This window comes from Crinia signifera, chromosome 8 (genome assembly GCF_055691185.1).
Source record: "Crinia signifera chromosome 8, ASM5569118v1, whole genome shotgun sequence".
NCBI lineage: Eukaryota > Metazoa > Chordata > Amphibia > Anura > Myobatrachidae > Crinia > Crinia signifera.
In genome coordinates, this window is record NC_139224.1 from 149,374,972 (window position 1) to 149,391,302 (window position 16,331).

Here is a 16,331-nt window from a genome sequence, read left to right on the forward strand (position 1 = left end):
AGGGGTGGTGGGCAGCAGGGGACCCGCCACTGTGACTTAAGGGGGGGGGGGGCGTGCAGCAGGGTACCCTGCGGATGTGACTTGAGCAGGGGGGAGGGTTGCAGGCAGCAGTGGACGCACAGCTGCCACTTGAGCAGGAAGCAGTGTGAAGGAGGCTGAGCTGTGTGCAGCAGTCAGCGGGCAACCCGCAGCCGGCTGCAAAGGACAGAATGCGGCTCAGGCGGGTGTTCCTAGGCACTTTCCCCAGGCCCCCTCTATCTTCAGAGCGGCAGGCCCGGGACAAGTGTCCCTATAGCACCCCTTTGATGGCAGCCCTGTTCAAGGGCAAATTGCACCATGCCCCTTTAGCGGCACCATGACCACCAATGTAATATTCTTTGACTGATTGGCCTGCGAGTCAATCAAAACATGGGGGTGTGGCTTCCCGGTTGTCAGGGGTGGAGCTATGCTGCGTGTCCCAGCTCCTTGGGAAAAAAATTAAAACTATTAGTTTATCCTTGACATTGATGGAGGGAAACCATCTGGTTCTCCTCATCGATGGTAAAACTATTCTACATTGACCATAAACCATCGATGATTTTGAATCATCGATGGTCGATGACCATCCCTAAAACAGACTGCCCTCTTCCTTGCTGGCGCCATATTAATAGAGGCCGTGCGCATGACATCTATTCACATTAAAGGGAGAGCTTAGGGCAAGATGCCCCATCAGTGAAGCCAATGGATGAGGAATGCCCCAGCAGTGATGTAGAGGGGGCTGGATTGCCCCCAATGGTGATGCTGGTCGGCCACACATCTCCACAGGTACTGTAGGCTGCATACTTTCTGTGTGTGAAAAATGCACTGACCTCATCCCCTGTGTCCTGCCTGCCCAGCATCCTACCGGGAACACTATGAACTGTAATTTCATTGGCTCGTGGGCAGTAAGCAGCCATTACATGATCTGATCTAAATATAACAATGAAGCAAGCTGCACAAACTTCAAATTTATACATCTTCTGTTCCTTTATCAAGAAGATATTTGTAGACAGTTTTAAATGTTTACCGCTATGTTTACATTATGGCCAACTACTGACCGGGTTACCTGGTGAGCAATCTCAACATCATCAAGATGAATAATGTTCATCCGGAGTATTTAAATCCAGGAATGAGCAACAATGCATCATTTCTCTTCTCCCAAACTCATCATTTCAACCAAAATATTGATTGGATGGTGCCACATTGGATGGTGCCCTGCACAATTAAACTGATCAAGCAGCCATGTCGGGCACCATGCTCCAATGATCTCATTTCTAGATACTTGCTTTGAGCACAGCTGTCTCCACACACCGACGGCCAAATGACTTAGAGGCAGATGTTGTGGGGAGTGAGCAGAATGACCTCCTTGTATTCCCCTATCTGTCTGGACAGTGGATGCACTTGTATGTGTGCCATTGGTCTCATTGGTCAGCCATGTTTCATGCTCGATTTGACCAGCGTGATTGGATAAGATTTTGGCAGTTTAGAATGATGACTTTGTTGTCAACTATAATCCATTTCCAGGGACAATCCATGTTTAAAAATGTCTTCATTTAAATGGAATTCTATTAGTTTACGATTCTGTTTATTTATGTATCTGTAGTCTGTCCCAAATAATACATATTCCTAATGGCTGCAATAAGGAATCTCTGTTGGCATAAAGCCCCTTATTCAGATCTGATCGCAGTACAAATTTGTTCTAAAAAATGGGCAAAACCATGTGCACTGCAGGTGGGGAAGATGTAACATGTATAGAGTGAGTTAGATTTGCGTGAGTTATTTTGTTTCTGTGCAGGGCAAATACTGGCTGCATTATTTTTACACTGCAATTTAGATTTCAGTTTCAACGCACCCCACCCAAATCTAACTCTCTCTGCACATGTTACATCTGCCCCACCTGCAGTGCCCATGGTTTTGCCCATTTTGAGAACAAATTTGTAGTTCGATCGGTTATATAAGCTAAAATATTGATATGAATCTGACGTTCTCTTCTCCATAAATCCTTTTAGTCTCGCTGCCGCCATGCAGTCACTGTCCAGGAACACTGCTCACAATTCTGCTACCATGCATCCAAATCTGTAGGTACAAAACAGGGAGCTGCACAGGTTGGTCCGGGGTGGACCTGGGTTACGGGGCAATTTGCATGGTTAACCACTCCTGCGACGGGGGTCCAGTTCAAACCGTATGGAGATCCAGCAGAGGGAAAGGCCAGGCAATATTTCGTATCCAGCCTGCACTCTGTGAACAGGGTCAGTGACCCAGACTGGACCCGGTATTGCTGTGTGAAAGAGGTTTTAGCTGGCTATAGAATGCCTGACCATTTGCTTAAACCAAATTGGCTTATTAAGGGCCTGATTCAGACCTGTTTGCTAAGCTGCGTATGTTTGCTGCTTAGCGAACAAGTAAACGCCACCCGGCCAAACACCCACCTTCCCCGCGCCTGCCTGCCACACTAATCCCTTCTCTAACCTGCGATGGGATGTCTTCGCTAACACATACCCTCGCGTACGGCTGAACTGGGGAGCAAACATTCGATGGTCGCATACCATCGAAGGATTTTTCGCTCTTCGGTAATAAAAGCCAGTCTTGACTTGACTTTTATCCCGGCCGCCATCTGCCGAATTTGGGGCGGGCGCTGTCATTGTGTTATGTCAGCCCGCCTCCCGAGCAGCCATCTGTTCATAGGGGACGCCCACAGGGACGCCCATAACAAGCAGGACGTTCCCCTGCAGCCGCGGCCCTCCCTTCCCGGAGTGAATGGCTCGGCGAAGCCGTTTGCTCCCGGGGGTTTGCACATTTATTTATTTATTTACAGTTTCTTATATAGCTCATACATATTACGCAGCGCATTACAGGGTATAGTTGAACATTCACATCAGTCCCTGCCCTAGTGGAGCTTACAATCTATATTCCCTACCACATGTACATGCGCACACAGACATTCTAGGGTTAATTTTTGTTGGAAGCCAATTGACCTACCAGTATATTTTTGGATTGTGGGAGGAAACCGGAGTGCCCGGGGGAAACCCACGTAAGTACGGGGAGGATATACAAACTCCGCACAGTTAGGGCCATGGTGGGAATCGAACCCGTAACCTCAGTGCTGTGAGGCAGTAATGCTAACCATTACACCATCCATGATATCCATCATATTGTTTGTCCATCATATTGTTTGTCTGAGTAAAGAATAATATATCGAATGTGAACCAAAATAAAAAGTTTAATTTTTTGGAAAAGCAAAGTTATAAAATATACATAGAACTTATAAACAAAAGTGTCAACGTTGCAGTGCAGAGTGTGAAACTTTTATGGTCAAGTAATATATGCGTAGCTAACAAAACGCCACCGAATAAAAACAAATTGTACAAAAAATATTATAGCCGCATATCCATGAAATCGAATTAATTCAAACATTATAGCTATAAATACCAGATCTTCCAGCAAGATACATGCACAAGTCACCTCCAAAACGTAACACAATATGAAGCAATAAGTGGTTAGAAACCTGCTAAATTATGATTAAAATCAAGTGCTGGAAAGAGAAATATATTTCTGCCAAGTGATATGAATCAAATCTGTTTCATAAAGCTAAATGCAAGTTAATTGCAAGCGTTTAGCAATATACAATAACAAACTGAAAAGTACAGTATGTGACTGTCTGCGCCCATGCCAGCAGTATGGCATTAAGATACAGTAACACATTGAAATATAAATCTCATTTAAAAGAGAGTAGAAAATAAATCAATATCATACAAGAAAAAAAAAATGATTGTCAGACAATTCCGACAAATTGACATTTAAATAAAGAGCCCTTAAGGCAAAATGCAGTTTTCCGCCTTACTATGACCTACAGTTACTGTATTTGAAAATAAAAGTGTGGCAGAGTCTGTCCGCCCTTCCATTCACAATAACTGAAACTACAATGTAGGATGCCGGCGTTCAATATACCGGCGCTGGCATCCCGACACTGGCATCCCGACTGGCACCAGAACCTCGATGGGACCAGCAGATGCCAGAAAGCAGACATTGAGTATGTGTTGCGGGTTAGGGTCTGGCCAAGGATGGGGGGTGTGTGGGGTAGGTTTAGGCTCTGGGGCAGTTGGATTTAGGTGGCAGGGGGCAGGGGTTAGGCAATAGTGGGGAGGGATAGGGTCAGGCTGCTGCAAGGGAGGGTGAAGGCTAGGGGGGGGGGGGGGCATGAGGAGAGGGTTAGGTTACTTACGGAGCCCATGTTGGGATACTCTGTATCAGTATGCCGGGGTCGGTCTTTTAACCACCATCATCTTTTTACCACCTGGATATTATAATTATCTCGTGTGACCATTGGGCAGAAGACAGAAGACCTTAATTAGGGTTACAACTACAAATGGAGCGCCTCTCAGTCAGCTCATGGAATCGCCAGATTCACTGAGCTGGCGCAGGCTGGTGGAGAGGCGCTCCTTCTGATGAGGACGCGCGAGTGTCTCACACGCTTGCACATCCTAACAGCACGGCGGAGGGAAGCGGATTCCCTGCCCGCATACGCTTCAGGGAGATGGGCTGGGGCGAGTGGGGGCTGTGGGGGGCTATGTGGGAGCAGTGGAGGAGGTTGGCGGTGGGCTGCTACAGATAGGGGCATGTGAGAGCCTCATGCGCGTGTGCCCCCTTCTGACAGATGGCGCACAGTGGCGATTGGCGATTCTATCACCAGGAGCAGCTCAATTGATAGCTGCTCCATCTGTAAAATCCAGCTGGAAGATGACACCTTGCACCATGGCAAAACCAAGTCCAGTTGCATGGATATTCTGTTGATAGACATATGGGGTTGACCTACAGTAGCCGTGACCTATGTCGACCTACTCACTGTTGGCTTAGACACTGTCGACACCTAATACCATAACCATCTGAATCTAAGGAGCAATTAAAAAATGTACAGAGAACGTTTATGGGGACATGGGTGCATACAAGCTGAACTGTATGGGGCCAGTTTTTAAATTCATACTCGCAGTTGGTGTTTTCTGGGTTTACTGACAATTATTAAGGATCCCTTTCCTGGGTCATCATCACGCACAGATGCCAACCTTGAGCAGAAGCAGTAATGATATAATCAGGTGAGTTCTTATTGCTCTTATGAGGATTCAGAATTATATATATAAATACTAAAAGTCTAATGCTACTCCTCACCTCTTTGGGTTCATCTGCGGACACTAGATGAACCCCAATGGAGCAATTCAAGTGTTGCTCCGTTCAGGCATGCGCTGCTGCCGTAGCTAACATTACTGATATGTAGTCCTGTCATTTTGACGGGCTCGTAACTAGTCCAGCCCTGTACATATCTAATGAGCGGGGACCCAGTGCAGTGCATATTAAATGAGCGGGTCCCCACCCTGTGCATATGTAATGGGCGGGTCCCGCTCATTACATATGCACGGAGCGGGGACCCCTTATTAAATATGCACTGCACTGGGTCCCCGCTCATTAGATATGCACAAAGCGGTACCAGCTTAGCGCTTTCTGCTGCTTGGGTCACCTGTCAGCTCAGCCAGAGGTGCCCGTGTACCACCGCCGCGGCCCATATTGGAGGGAGCGAGCCGGAATTTTTTTTGGCTTGGGGGAGAAAAATTTCTAGCTACGCCACTGCTCAGGATCCTTGGCAGCCTGGGACTCCTAGCAGGCATAGGTGCTTTATTCTTCCCGTCCACCTTTTACTGGCACCCCTGATAAAGGGACTCAAAGATAAGGGTCTTTAAACAAGGTGAAAATAGTATGTCATCTTCACCTATGCAAAAAACACCTTTAAAAAATGTTTGCCGACTTCTTACGCCCGCCAAAATCTTCAAGTGGAGGGGAAGTCCGAGTGGTTTTGTAATTAATGACATCACGGGCCCAGCCTACACATTTCAAAGGATGAATGGGATCCACCGTGTGGTCTACTCTCCTGGGAACAGTAAAATGAAGGAGTCACCGGTTCATCCCGAGAGAGTTGGCAAGTTGTGTTTCCTAGATCTAAATTCTGAGTGTTCATCTCGAGCCACGTACACAACTCAGGATATTTCTACCTCCGTTTTTTTTTTTTTTGTCTTACATACAGATGTTTTCCCCTCTGTATTAATCAGCAAACTATAACAAAGGGACTTTAAAAAAAAAAAAAAGTGTCAGATCATCAGAAATATTTGTATGAAGCAGCACAGCAATAAACCTTTCATCATACCAGCACTCATTCCGGAGTTTATAATCTCTTAGAATAAAGCCATTTTGGGATATATACAAAAATAAAAGATTTTATTGTTATTCTTTGATCACGGGCTATAGAACCTACCGATTAGAGGATGTTTGCATATTGATGGCTAAGCTGTAATTGCTTTTTGTGGTTCTGCTGATGCAAGCTCCATTCCCCAATGAGCCTGATGAGATCACACAGACAGCCATACTAAGCCATTAGAGCCCCCTTATCAACAGGCCACTATCCATTATCCTAAATGGAAAGTGGTATGGTTGAAAACAGGAAGCATCAACGTAATGGGGTTAAAATGGATCCTTATGCTTTATAAATAATGTATGTAGTAAGAATCTGAAAGCCCATATGGTTCATTGCAAGATGTGGACTATATGCTCCTAAATGCATTATAATAATATCTTACTCTCTGCTGACTTTCTTGCTAGATATCTGTGAGATAGATCCGCCAGAGCTCTTAATTTCTGTTATTTCAGGTATGTAAAAGGTCGCACAAAACGATTGTAGCTGAACTGCTAAAGCGCATTAGCAATGTATTGGATGTCATTTTACAGCTGTTATTTAGTTATGTAGAATCATTGCAAGATCAAAGATAGATTTCCAATGAGCTCATATACACTCATAAGAGACATCACTGTTCCAGAGCATGTTCACTATCTGGGAAGGTTGGAACTATATGGTAACCGCAATGCTGCAAATAGTTTGGTGGAGTTCTTCCCTCAGTGTCAGGACACTAAAGTTACTCAAGCGGATGCTCCTCCCCCAGTGTCCGGACACTAAAGTTATTCAAGCAGATGCTCCTCCCCCAGTGTCAGGACACTAAAGTTACTCAAGCGGATGCTCCTCCACTCAGTGTCAGGACACTAAAGCTACCCATGTGGATGCTCCTCCCCCCCGTGTCAGGACACTAAAGCTACCCAAGTGGAAGCTCCTCCCCCCAGTGTCAGGACACGAAAGCTACCCAAGTGGATGCTCCTCCCCCCAATGTCAGGACACGAAAGCTACTCAAGTGGGTGCTCCACCCCCCCAATGTCAGGACACTATGGCTACCCAAGTGGATGGTCCTCCCACCCCCCACCCCACCCCGAGTCTCAGGACACGAAAGCTACCCAAGTGAAATCCCCCCCAGCCTCATCACACTAAAGCTATCCAAGTGGATGCTCCTCACCCCCAGTGTCAGGACACTATGGCTACTTAAGCGGATTCTTCTCCCCCCCCCCCCCCCCCCCAGTGTCAGGACATGAAAGCTACCCAAGTGGATGCTCCTCCCCCCAGTGTCAGGACACTACGGCTACCCAAGCGGATGCTCCTCCCCCACAGTGTCAGGACACTAAAGCTACCCAAGCAGATGCTCCTCCCTCCCCAGTGTCAGGACACAAAGGCTACCCAACCCCCATCTGAGGGGACGTATGCACTATAAAATGCTGCCACTTTTTTATTACTGGTGACTGACCAGTAATAAAGTGACTGACAGAAAGGGGTGAAAAGCGCAAGCATGCCCCGGCGGTTCAGGGGGAAGTCATATGATGTCAGTTCCGGCACCGATCAGCCTGTTCCTATTGCAGCCACCGAGTAGGTCCTGGGCTACGCACAGACTGTACGCATTGGAAAAATAATTTGATGGAAAGCGATAGCAAACAGGGCTGCGATATTTTCTCAAGTCATGCTAAGCAATTTGCAGGCTTGCACAGGGGGGGACTTCACTCTGGCAGGGCACCATACACCTCATTCACACTAGATGACACTTTGTGAAAGAAAGCAATATTGTTGACCATATATAATTTATAATGTCCAGTGTGTATGCTTAATATCGTTAACGATGTGCGATTCTACAGGTTGTTAACAATACTGTGCTGTCGTCTGAACTAGGCGGTTCCCCCCAGTGGAGGGAATAATCTAGTGCAGTGGTTCCCAAACTGTGTGCCCAGTTGCAGGGTCGCCCTGGGTTGTGATCAAGGAGTAATTTAAATTCATATTGGTCAGTATAATAGGCAAAAGTAGTGCTTGTGGCTTCCCATAAATAAATATGTGGGAATCCTGTCCCTCACCACATAGCTAACCCTATAGATGATATATAAACACAATTTACTTAATTTGAGGTGCAGTGAAAAAAATTCTAACACCCTTGAGTGTCATGATTCAAAAAAGTTTGGGAACCTCTGATCTAGTGTGTATGGGGCTTTAAGCATGCTGGAGGTGTGGTCACAACACAGTGAGAGACCCAGTTCCCCCATTGGACATGACCCTGGCCAATAGGTGTTGCCATGTGCTAAACTGCTTCCCCGGCTAAAAAAAAAAAACATTATTTCTGCACACGATCCTGTCTGTATGTACAACGTTATCCCCAATGAATGTTGCCTATTTCTACTTTTCTTTCCGACTTGGTATTTTCTGTGTAGAGCATGATCCGTAATACAGCTTATATTCAATGCTGGGTCACAATGAGTTAACAAAAACTTTATTTATGTCCCTTGTATTTTGTCAGCTCAAAGTTTTTAGCAAAGCTTGGCTAAAAAAGACAAAAGTTTGTCGCGTAGGCCCCTTCCCACACGCAAGATAATTATATTACATTATTAATTATAATTTATCTCTTGCACAGGGCAAACCCATGTAACATTTATTTGGCTATTTAAATCCATTTCCATATATTTGAATAAATTACATCCCAAGAAATATCTGATGATATTATGGTACATACTGAGCATGGTTCTGGCTGCACAGTTAATGTTATGAAGGCATGCATATTTATAATGGCTGCATTTTACCAACACACAGTATTCTATGTCCTGAAATATATGTAAAGGAGAGAACCACCATATAGAAGTATTCAAATATTTATAAAAGTAAAAAAAAACACTATTTACTATGACTATATAAAATATTGCATAAACATTACAATGCACGCGGTTCAGGATGCAAATACTGATAATAAAAGAAACTAAGAGATAAAAGAAAATAAAAATGGTATAGCGAGTAATACACATTAAAATTTTAAATGTTCCCCTGCTAATGTGGGTGTGGCAAGACGGTCCAACAGTCAGGATTCTGACGGTCAGTAATCCTACATCGGAATCCCGACCACTGGAACTCCGACACGGGGGGCGAACGCATCTAAGCCTCTTGTGGGCTCGCTATGCTGTGGGCTCAGAGGCTCGCTGCGCTTGCCACAGGTTCAATTCTCCCTCAATGGGGGTCCATGAAGAATAGCCCCTCTCAGTTGGGATCCCCCCTGTGGGGCCATCATCTGGCACCTGATAATTTTATATACCTTGAGTGAAATGCAGTCATGGAGGGGGCCAGCGCTGGCTGCAGCACTGACATAGCAACCAATCAGATTCTACTTCTTATTCATTTAGCAGCTTCTAGAAGATAATATATATAATCTGATTGGTTGCTATGGGCAACATCCTACTTCAATAGAACTCCCATCTTAGTAAATTTACTCCACAGTGTTTAATGTAGTGTTTCTAGGGGTGCACATATAGGTGGGAATTCAACAGTTTTTTGGGGCAGGCGTAAGTGATAGGTGCCCAACAGGTGATATTCAATTGTATTACAGATGGGCACAAGTGCTGCAGGTGTCAAATACTTATTGCACTTATCCAGCCCATCGGATCGGGCATTCTGCTGACGGAGCAGGTTGGTCATTCCAAATCCAGAATTTGGGAGGATTTCTGCTCACCACCTCATAAGGAAGCAAGCAGAAATAATAGGCCCAATGGCAAAGCAATTGAATAGCTCCAGTTGGATACACAAAAACAATGCAATTCTACCCTTAGCATTACTGACTGCATCAGAATTCACAAAACACATTTGAATGGGTGTGATTTGGGTCAGTTAAATAATTCATTGCCTCTTACATAATGAGAACCCTTTAATGTTTTTGTCTGACATGCTATGGTCCTTTGGTTAGAAAAAGCACTGAATGAACAAACCCCATAGAAAACAACTTAATAATATTGGATATGACAGAAAACCTTTTGATGGGTCTAATATCAGTTTGAAGCCTGAGAAAGGAAACAGCCCAATCCCTAAGACACTACGAATAAAGTTTTGATACCGCTTTTTTTCCACATTGCAGTATTCTGTTTTGCATAAAAGTGATGGGAGCGCAAGAATTCTTTAAATGATTTTGCTTGTAGTACCGGTATTAGCCACTTGGTGGAATCTTACATTGCATTCCCATATTACATGAATTCACAATATTCTACACATCACTGTTTGGCTGAAATTTACTGTAAGTGCACTGTAATTAGGGCCTTATTCAGTCCTGATAGGGGCCGATAGTGGGGGTGTACACATGCGTGTATGGGCGTCCCATGGGAATGCGGGCGTGCCCGTCTTCGGCCATCAGCGGCTGTGATAAAAGACAATTTAGACTGACTTTTATCACTGAAGGCAGGAGAAATCATTGAACGGCCATCAATTGATTGCATGGGAGGGGATGTGTTAGCGAAAGGGGATTCGTGCAGAGGGGATGGGGGGGCAACTGTTACCTGCTCGCTAGCAGTGAGTGTATGCTGCCTAGCGAGCAGGTGTGAATCAGGCCGTTAATGCTGACCGTAGATCTTTTGGGTCCTAGTACAAGGGGCGGGAGTGACACCCCTGCTCTCTATCACTGACCCTGTTTTTAACAAATAGTGGCCCCCCCCATCATAGATTCATTAACCATCCACATTGCTAATTAGCCTTGAACTGAATCCTCTACATACAACGCCTTCAGGAATAGGGGAAGTTGGAATTAAAACAGGAGCCGATGCCACATACAGACACTACCAGTCCTGAAACAGAACTAGGGCTCTTATTGGCAGGACTGCAGCTAGGGGAACATCATGGCATCTGTATGTAGCTTGCAGTATGCTTGGTACTGCGCCCTATAGAGATAGCTGAGAACTGCGTTCACAAACCATGTTAAGGTTGGATTGCATAAGCCAGGCATGTCCAAACTATGGCCCTCCAGCTGTTGTGAAACCACAAGTACCATCATGCCTTGCCACAGTTTTGCTATTAGGGAATGCTAAAACTATGGCAAGGCATGCTGGGATGTGTAGTTTCACAACAGATGGATGGCTACAGTTTGGACATGCTTGGCATAAGCGATCCAACCCGCAATTTCTTAATAATCGTGAGACTGTGAACGCACAGGACCCATTCTGCTGGTCCTGTGAATGCATCACTGTATTGCAAACAAATTTACCTGATTGACAGGCAGAGGCATTCATGGGGAGGAACGGGGCATAGGCAGCCGGCGTTCAGGAGTGTGTTGCCTACATATTCTAGGTGCGGTGAGGTCAAGTACTGCATCGCAATGCAGTTTAATTTGGCGTGGTCCCCTGCGACTGCAAGCCTGAGTATGGTGGCAGGTGAACATAAGGACTGATGGTTGCACTGTTCATCTTAAATTGCAATCATGTATCAGTTTTAGAAATCGCAACTGCAGGACGGAGGTACAGGCAAGGTGCAGTGTGCAGGCAAGGGGTGGTTGCAAGCAAGGGGTGGTGTGCAGGCAAGGTGCAGTGTGCAGGCAAGGGGTGGTGTACAGGCAAGGGGTGGTGTACAGGCAAGGGGTGGTGTGCAGGCAAGGTGCAGTGTGCAGGCAAGGGGTGGTGTACAGGCAAGGGGTGGTGTACAGGCAAGGGGTGGTGTGCAGGCAAGGGGTGGTGTACAGGCAAGGTGCAGTGTGCAGGCAAGGGGTGGTGTGCAAGCAGGAGGTGGCATGGTGGCAGGAGGTGGTGTGCAGGCAGGGGGTGGCGTGCAGGTACGGGGTGATATGCAGGCAGGGAGTGGTATGCAGGCAGGGGGTGGTATACAAGCAGAGAGTGGTATGCAGGCAGGAGTTGGTATGCAGGCAGGAGGTAGTATGGTGGCAGGAGGTGGTATGATGGCAGGAGGTAGTATGGTGGCAGGAGGTGGTATGATGGCAGGAGGTGGTATGCAGGCAGGGAGTGGTATGCAGGCAGGAGATGGTATGCAGTCAGGAGGTGGTATGCAGGCAGGAGGTAGTATGGTGGCAGGAGGTAGTATGGTGGCAGGAGGTGGTATGCAGGCAGGAGTTGGTATGCAGGCAGAAGGTAGTATGGTGGCAGGAGGTGGTATGCAGGCAGGGAGTGGTATGCAGGCAGGAGGTGGTATGCAGGCAGGAGGTGGTATGCAGGCAGGAGGTAGCATGGTGGCAGGAGGTAGTATCTTAGCAGGAGGTAGCATGGTGGCAGGAGGTAGTATGGTAGCAGGAGGTAGTATGGTGGCAGGAGGTGGTATGCAGGCAGGGAGTGGTATGCAGGCAGGAGGTGGTATGCAGGCAGGAGGTGGTATGGTGGCAGGAGGTAGTATGGTGGCAGGAGGTGGTATTCAGGCAGGAGGTGGTATTCAGGCAGGAGGTGGTATGGGGGCAGGAGGTAGTATGGTGGCAGGAGGTGGTATGCAGGCAGGAGGTGGTATGGTGGCAGGAGGTGGTATGCAGGCAGGAGGTGGTATGCAGGCAGGAGGTGGTATGCACGCAGGAGGTAGTATGGTAGCAGGAGGTAGTATGGTGGCAGGAGGTGGTATGCAGGCAGGGAGTGGTATGCAGGCAGGAGGTGGTATGGTGGCAGGAGGTAGTATGGTGGCAGGAGGTGGTATGCAGGCAGGAGTTTGTATGCAGGCAGGAGGTGGTATGGTGGCAGGAGGTAGTATGGTGGCAGGAGGTAGTATGGTGGCAGGAGGTAGTATGGTGGCAGGAGGTAGTATGCAGGCAGGAGGTGGTATGGTGGCAGGAGATGGTATGCAGGAATAAGGTGGTATGCAGGCAGGAGGTGGTATGGTGGCAGGAGGTAGTATGGTGGCAGGAGGTGGTATGCAGGCAGGAGTTTGTATGCAGGCAGGAGGTGGCATGGTGGCAGGAGGTAGTATGGTGGCAGGAGGTAGTATGGTGGCAGGAGGTAGTATGGTGGCAGGAGGTAGTATGCAGGCAGGAGGTGGTATGGTGGCAGGAGATGGTATGCAGGAATAAGGTGGTATGCATCTCCTCCTGCATTTGCATTTTTAAGGATCACATTTGCAAAGCTACTACAAACAGCTTAGCATATATGATCCAACCTGAACAAGGGCCGTTTTCCTTGTTCATTTTCCTTTTGCTTTCATTTGATTGTGTGCCTACTGACCTTGAGGTTTCTTACTTGCTGTTAGTGTCATATCCAAACCTGCCTCTGCTCTATATTAGCTCTTCCTGGGTAACTGCGGCATCTGTAGGTTATTGGCCTTTTTGTCGTGTGGCCTCGACCATCTGCTTTTGAAAATAAATGGAACTGCTGTAATTTACTGTATGTTGCATTTGTCATGCACTTAGCATTGAGGACCATCTGTGGATGTCCAGTCCTGTATAATGGTGGGTTAATGTGCTGTACTAAAGTGACTGCCTGCATACCTCCCAACTTCTGTGTTGGGGAAATAGGGACACTCGTTGGTAATTAGCCGCAACCTCATTTTCATACGAGAATAGACGCTGTGCGCATGCGCACAGCGTCTATTCTATTAGATTGGGGGGCCTCCCAATTGCCACCCCCGCAGCGGGACAATGCCTGCCGCGGGTGGGACAGTGGGACAGGACCCGAAAATCGGGACTGTCCCGCTGTAATCGTGACAGTTGGGAGGTATGTGCCTGATATTACCTTGTACTTTCATCTAGAAGAACTACATGTACTTCTAATCTAGGATTTTCGCAGACAACAATGGTGACAGGAAGGATCACTGTACTTACCATGTTCCCTTATACGGTAGGTCACTAGATGGACAGTAAAAAGGTAGACAGTCAAAAGGTTGAAACATGAAAAAGGTCGACATGCATAGGTCAACATGGTCAAAAGGTTGATACAAGCAGAAAAGTCAACATGAAAAAGGTTGACATGGGAAAATGTCAACATGATTTTTTCAGGATTTATTTTTTTAAAGCGACTTCACCACCACAGCCGGCATAGAGGGAGAATATAAAAGTGCCGGAAGCATACATGCTGCAGCACTGTCCAAAATTCACCCACTGCCAGTGAGTCAGTTTGGAATGGCAGTTGGTGGCAGTAGGTGCGGCTCCCCTATTTGAATTTTTAACAGTGCTGCAGGCCTCACTTCTGGTAGACCTACAGTATACGCCCCAGATGGGTGCCGGATGACGCTCCGAGAGGGGGATCCCAACTCACCCGGTTGCTATTTTCCTTGTGGGGGGTCCACGACCCCCAAAGAGGGAGAATAGAACCTGTGGCGAGCTTAGCGAGCCCCCGAGCCCGCAGCGTGGCGAGTACAGTGAGCCCACAAGAGGCTTCTTTGTGCTCGCCCCCCTGTCGGAGCACCGGCACTCAGGATTCCGACGTCGGGATACTGACCGTCAGGATCCCCCCTGTCGGAGTGCCATACCACACCCATCCCAGATAGCCAAGGTGGAAATTTACTAAGAAGAAATGGCTTTGAATACACCTATTTGTAACCATTTCTGGCTTTATATGGCCGTAAAATCTTAAATTAGTCTTATTGTGGTCACATTCTCTCATGCACCCTGTTTTAGCTAAGACTCCATAGCTTATGTTAACCATTTCCCTAGATGATTAGTGACAGGTGTGTTGGTAACTGCTCACATATAAAAGCATAGTCTGCTGTGAGCCTTAGACCAGATATGATGCCTGGAATCAAACATGGATGTGATAGCTATGTGTATTGTAGCCATTTTGAGCGATAGTGTTAGGACCTGCAGAAAATGGGGTCCCGTGAAGGGGGCTGCAGGCTTAAATGCATTGATCAATTCATGAACCAAATCTCCACTATTTATTATCAGTTACTTTAGTGTGTGCAGAGCCCCTACAATGTCTGTTTAAACAATGTGGTCACAAGCCATAAGGCACCCCAAAACTAGGAAAGGTGAGTGCCCATGTTTAGTGTATATGCCGTAAAATCTTATATATATTTTTTTATTTACAATGCCTATTTTTTTCTTTTGACAGGCTTATTCGTATTCCTATTCAGGAATAAAAAAGCATACGCCATGAAAAGAATATGACTAGGAAACTCTATTTGTTCAAATGGTGATTCCTAATTTACTAACCTGCCGTGTGTAATATACGGCCGGTAACTGAGCCGAAAATACGGTTGAAAAATACTCATTCTCCAGCTGTATTTGGCAGAAGCCTGTATGGATCTGAAAAAAATAGCAAAAAACAAATAATTGCCCCCCCCCCCCCCCCCCCGGCAATTACCAGCCACAGGCTCAGAGAGACGGTCCTGGTTTTAAAAATTCAGAGAACAAATGATATAGGGGTTCCCTATAATTTTTAAAACCAGCACCAGGCTCAAGGGCCTGTTCTGTTCCCAAAATACAGGGGACAAAATTACTAGTAGTCCCTCCTTTTTGAAAACCAGCACCGGGCCCAATCAGCCAGCAGGGTAATGGCACAGCCAGGGGCACACTTATTATATAAGGTCCCACGGCTGAATCATTAACCCCCTGACCAGTCAGCCCGGGCATACCCTGGAGGGAAGGACATTATACTTACCAGCTCCTCCGGTGAAGATTGTGTCCTCTTCGTTAAAAGAAGGTATCCCTGGACTAGGGGGGATACCTTTATTGGGGGTCCCTACTCCCCCAGGGTCCACGCCCGGGCTGAGCGGTCACAGGGTTCATGGTTTGGCCGTGGGCCCTTATATCATAAGTTTCCCCCAGCTGTGCCATTACCCTGCTGGCTGGTTGGGCCTGGTGCTGGTTCTCAAAATATGGGGGACCCCTATTAATTTTGTCCATTTTGAACCAGGAATTACAGGAATCTCCTATGTCATTTTTTAAAACCAGGACCGACTCTTTGTATTGTAGGTCCAGCCTGGTCTCCCAATTTCCTTCCCAACGCTGAACTAACAGCTCCTAAAGTTTGGTATGAAGCAGGACATACAGATGGAGCGCCTCTCAGCCAGCTCAGGGATCACCAGATTCCCTGAGCTGGCGCAGGCTGGCGGAGAGGCGCTCCATCTGACGAAATCCGTCAGCACGGCGGCGGGGAGCCGTTTCCATGCCCATCTCCGCTTCAGGGAGATGGGCAGGGAGTTTGGGGAGCTGGTGGGGACCGGCGGCAGGTGGCAGAGGGCTTCC

General features: G+C 47.0%; 1 protein-coding gene across 2 annotated transcripts in view; it reads right to left on the reverse strand.

Annotated features, from left to right (window-relative positions):
• LOC146026580 (cytosolic carboxypeptidase 6-like) overlaps nucleotides 1–16,331 on the reverse strand; it is a 1,552,889-nt gene that overhangs the window by 1,350,973 nt on the left and 185,585 nt on the right. Inside the window, exon 1 of one of the 2 annotated variants that reach the window (XM_083157364.1) lies at nucleotides 13,372–13,481. The exons of the other annotated variant lie outside the window; for it this stretch is intronic. Within the exon in view, the coding sequence (XP_083013490.1) occupies nucleotides 13,372–13,402 (31 nt within the window). The 5' untranslated portion in view covers nucleotides 13,403–13,481. Of the gene's footprint in view, nucleotides 1–13,371; nucleotides 13,482–16,331 lie in introns of those variants that run through there. 2 annotated transcript variants of the gene reach the window in all.